The sequence below is a fragment of the Myotis davidii genome, unplaced genomic scaffold (genome assembly GCF_000327345.1).
Source record: "Myotis davidii unplaced genomic scaffold, ASM32734v1 scaffold181, whole genome shotgun sequence".
NCBI lineage: Eukaryota > Metazoa > Chordata > Mammalia > Chiroptera > Vespertilionidae > Myotis > Myotis davidii.
The window spans coordinates 3,088,565-3,092,499 of record NW_006291504.1 but is presented as its reverse complement, the minus strand read 5'-3'; the positions used below and the strand labels follow the sequence as shown (position 1 = coordinate 3,092,499).

The 3,935-nt window shown below is 53.1% G+C and overlaps 1 protein-coding gene across 1 annotated transcript in view; it reads right to left on the bottom strand.

Moving 5' to 3' along the window:
- The window catches only part of ITFG1 (integrin alpha FG-GAP repeat containing 1), a 48,961-nt gene extending 47,118 nt beyond the window's left edge, over positions 1–1,843 (bottom strand). Inside the window, exons 1-2 of the mRNA XM_006764894.2 lie at positions 1,744–1,843; positions 751–896 (exon numbers count right to left, since the gene is read on the bottom strand). Of these exons, the coding sequence (XP_006764957.2) occupies positions 751–838 (88 nt within the window). The 5' untranslated portion in view covers positions 839–896; positions 1,744–1,843. The remainder of the gene's footprint in view (positions 1–750; positions 897–1,743) is intronic.
- Positions 1,844–3,935: the final 2,092 nt, after the last annotated feature.

Below are 3,935 nucleotides of genomic sequence, written 5' to 3'. Positions count from 1 at the left end.
TCCCTGCGGCTGCCTTATCTCATATCCCTTTTGCGTTCCTGCCCGAATCCTCAGCCCCAGCCTGTTATCTTCGCGGCAAAAATGTTGGGGGACAGGGCCCAGGCCACGAAGGGGGTTCCGAAGGGGGTTCCGAAGGGGGTTCCGAAGGGGGTTCCGGGGAGCACAGTTCGGGCTCGGAAGGAAGCGGGTGCCTTCCCCAGGCGAGGGGCCCCAAGGGTGCTCGCCCCCCCGAGGCCGAGACGGCAGCCCCAAAAGTTCCAAGTGTCCCGAGCTGACTCTTTCAAATTGCACCGTCAGCGCCCCGCCGCTGGCACCTGTGGCTGCGGCTCCCGGGAGCCAGGGCTGAGCCGCCCAGAGCGGAGAGGGAGCCTGTGAGCAGGACTGAGCCCCCCCGCCCCCCTACACTTTCCCTTTGGAAGGACCCGTGTCAGAGGTGGGAGATACCCATGTCCGCGTTGCTAATGGCCGAGCAAAGGCAAACGAACTCTGCAGCTTGCATTGGTGCATGGATGTTAAGAACTCTTTTCCCTCCTCGGCTCCTGTTACCGTCAGGCCGAGTTCTTGCCTCGTATGAAGTTCTTATGTCTCTAGTGCGTTCTGCCAAAATGGACTTTTTTTTTTACACAATCACTGACACTCAAGAACTGCAATTTTTTAAAAAAAATCTGACTTCAGAACAAAATGTTTGCTACATAAGAATACCCTTTCCTTTCCAATGGTAAATAGTAAAAACTCCTAAGACAAATTCACCTAATGTTTGATTTTTCCCCCAGAAGATGACAGCGCTTAATCCACCGTCGACATGATTTTTGGGGAGATACGTCAGCAGGACGTCCATCTGCGAGTCTCCGTCGTAATCCCCCGGCACCACACCTGTGATCAATGCACTGTGATTCCTGCGAGAGAAAGGACACCTTATAGTTGTCCCACACCAGATACTTCCAATGCAAAAGCTACAATTTCACAGAACTGTTTCATTTCATTCTCTTCTCAGTATCTTATCATCCCTCACGGACGTAGGCCCCCTTGGTCTACAGAAGAATTCAGGATGAATGCAGAGTGGTTTTAAGAAACAAGACCATGGCCAGCCCATGTGGCTCAGGGGTTGAGCATCGAGGCAAGAACCAAGAGGCCACTGATTCGATTCCCGGTCAGGGCACAGGCCTGGGTTGCGGGCTCGAACCCCTGTGTGGGGCGTGCAAGAGGCAGCCGATCCATGATTCTCTCCAATCACTGATGTTTCTCTCTCCCTCCCACTCCTTTCTTCTCTGAAATCAATAAAGATATATTTTTAAAATAGAAAGAGAAATGAGAACAGAGATCACTGATCTTTTCTCCAGTGCAAAGGACTCCCTCCCTATACCTCCCCCCTCTCCCCTCCCCCTCCTAAACACGGTTGACCTGATAAGCCTGAGTGAACTGCTCCCGGGACACTCAGAAGAAGGGACAGGGAATCCCTACACATTCGGGAAAGCAGATTAGAGAGCAAGGTAGTGACAGGTGCCTGCAGGAACAGACCTGCACCCACCAACTTTTATCTATTTTCAAAGTAAATCATTTGTAACCTTTGCTACATTCACTATTTTCCCAAACAAATGACTTCCGACTCATACCTCCTAACTAGTGGTTCTGTGTCAACACCACAGTTGGGTGCCATTGAATTCAAAAACAATCCAACCAACTGCTGGCTATCCCTTAGGACACTGATGCCCGTTCCACAGAAACAAATACATTTGTACTTACTTCAAGGAAACCTTCACTCTGGGTTTAAAATAGGGTGCGCTCTGGTCCGCCAAAAAGACGATTAGATCATTTCCTAAAAGAAGCGAACACAGGGTGTTAGAATAAGGTTCCCTGGTCAGACTTCCAATCAGTGTTTACAGGGACCTCCAGGCACTTTTCTCAACAAGAAAACTTTTGTTCGGCTCTAGTTCACCTGCCCTTTCGAGGTTAGTCCCCGAGTCTGATGGGATGGAGATCCCTAGCGGTACATCACCAATCCAAGGCCCAAAGGAAGGATGGACATGGGAAACGTAGCTGGGGAAGGACTTCTGCCAGAAGTCGGACTGGTCGCCTTAAATAAAGTGCCTCATAATATATATATATATACACACACACACACACTAGAGGCCCATTGCAGGAAGATTCCTGCAAGAATAGGGCTTCCTCCGGCTGGAGCTTCCTCCACTGTCTCGCTCCCTCCCGTCTCCACTGCCTCGTCTCCGCTTCCACCTCTGCTGCCTTGGCTCCCTCCCTTCTCCGCCACTTCGCTCCCTTCTGTAGCACTTGGCTTCCTTCTATGCTGTCTTCAGTCTTCGCTCCACACCTGCATATGCCAATTAACCACCATCTTTGTTGAGTTGATTTGCATACTCGATCTGATTGGCTGGTGGGCGTAGTGGAGGGATGGCCAATTTGCATGTTTCTCTTTTATTGGCGTAGATGTATATGTGTGTGTGTGTGTGTGTGTGTGTGTGTGTATGAGACTGTGCTCAGTTTGGGTGGAGTAGCTACAGGTGTGGGAGTAGCACCCTTTCTGCAACATGTGGGGTCCTACAAAAGCAGGGAAAGTATCCGGGTCCACAGGAGGTCCCAGGCCTGGCAAGGGCCCCAAGAAATCTGGGCCAGGGTCCTGTCTGTCAGGCTTAGTATAAGCCCTTCACTCCTGTCTTCCTGGCCTTGACCTTAAACAGTACCTGGTTCTGTGGGTCCTCGAGAATGCCCCGGCCCTGTAAGGCCCACGGTCAGCATCAAGATTTACAAAAAGGTTTGCCCAGTGATGGTGAGAGCAAGGAACTCCCAAGAACCCTGGGTTGGCAAAGCAAGCAGTGATATGGCAGACTAGGAGAGTGACCCCAGCAAGGATGGGGCAGCCGCACACAGCAGGCCCGATGGCTCGGGAGGGGGGTGTGGAGAGCGGCGACAGCAGCGATTCTCAACCTGTGGGTCGCGACCCCTTTGGCAGTCGAACGACCCTTTCACAGGGGTCGCCTAAGACTATCCTGCATATCAGATATTTCCATGACGATTCATAACAGTAACAACATTACAGTTATGAAGTAGCAATGAAAATAAATCTATGGTTGGATCACAACATGAGGAACTGTATTTAAAGGGCCAGAAGGTTGAGAACCACTGGGCTACAGTGTTTGGACAGGTTCAAGGCCCGGACTAATTAATGCGAGGGCACCACCGATCATCTTGCGGCTTTGCCACGTGCAAGTCCCAGCACAATTGTAGCCAAAGGCTGTGGCTGTAAGCTTGACCTTATGGTCCCAACCTGTGGGCCCACGTGGCTGAGTGATATGGGCTGCGGGTGGTGCAGCAAGGAAACAGAGCTTGACCAGGTGCATGTAATTGAGCAGATTCCAAACCGGGGAGAACATGGTAAACATCTTGACCACGCCCTGGCGGAATCTGGCTATAAAATACAGACTCGCTTGTAGGCCCTGGCGCCATCTCTCTAATCAGAGGGCAGCGTCCCAACCAGCCCCGGCTTTATCCTCTTGTCTAACCCTTCGCCCCCCCACCCCCCAAGCTCATCCCTGACCGAGCGGCCCGCACAGGGGGGTGAACTGGCAGGTGGACACCCCCGCCACTTCCATGCAAAATGCTCCTGAGAGTTGTGGCGTGTTTAGGGGCTGGAAGGGCCCCGTAGCTCCCGAGAAAGGGGGGGCGGGCGAATGAGGTCCACGGGGAGGCGGGGAGAAGCCCCCTGGGAAGAGATGTCAGGATGCACCTTCCTGGTCCCAGGGGAGGAAGCGGGAGGGAGAAAAGCAGGAAGGGACGGGGCTGCGGGAGGAGCGCAGGTACAGCGTCCTGGGGACCAGGAAGGACTCGGAAGGCAGGGGATCCCACGGGGGCAGGCGGGTGCGTGGGCCTCTCGGGGGGGAAATGGGGTGTTTGCAGGGCCGTGGGTTAGATCACACTGAGGG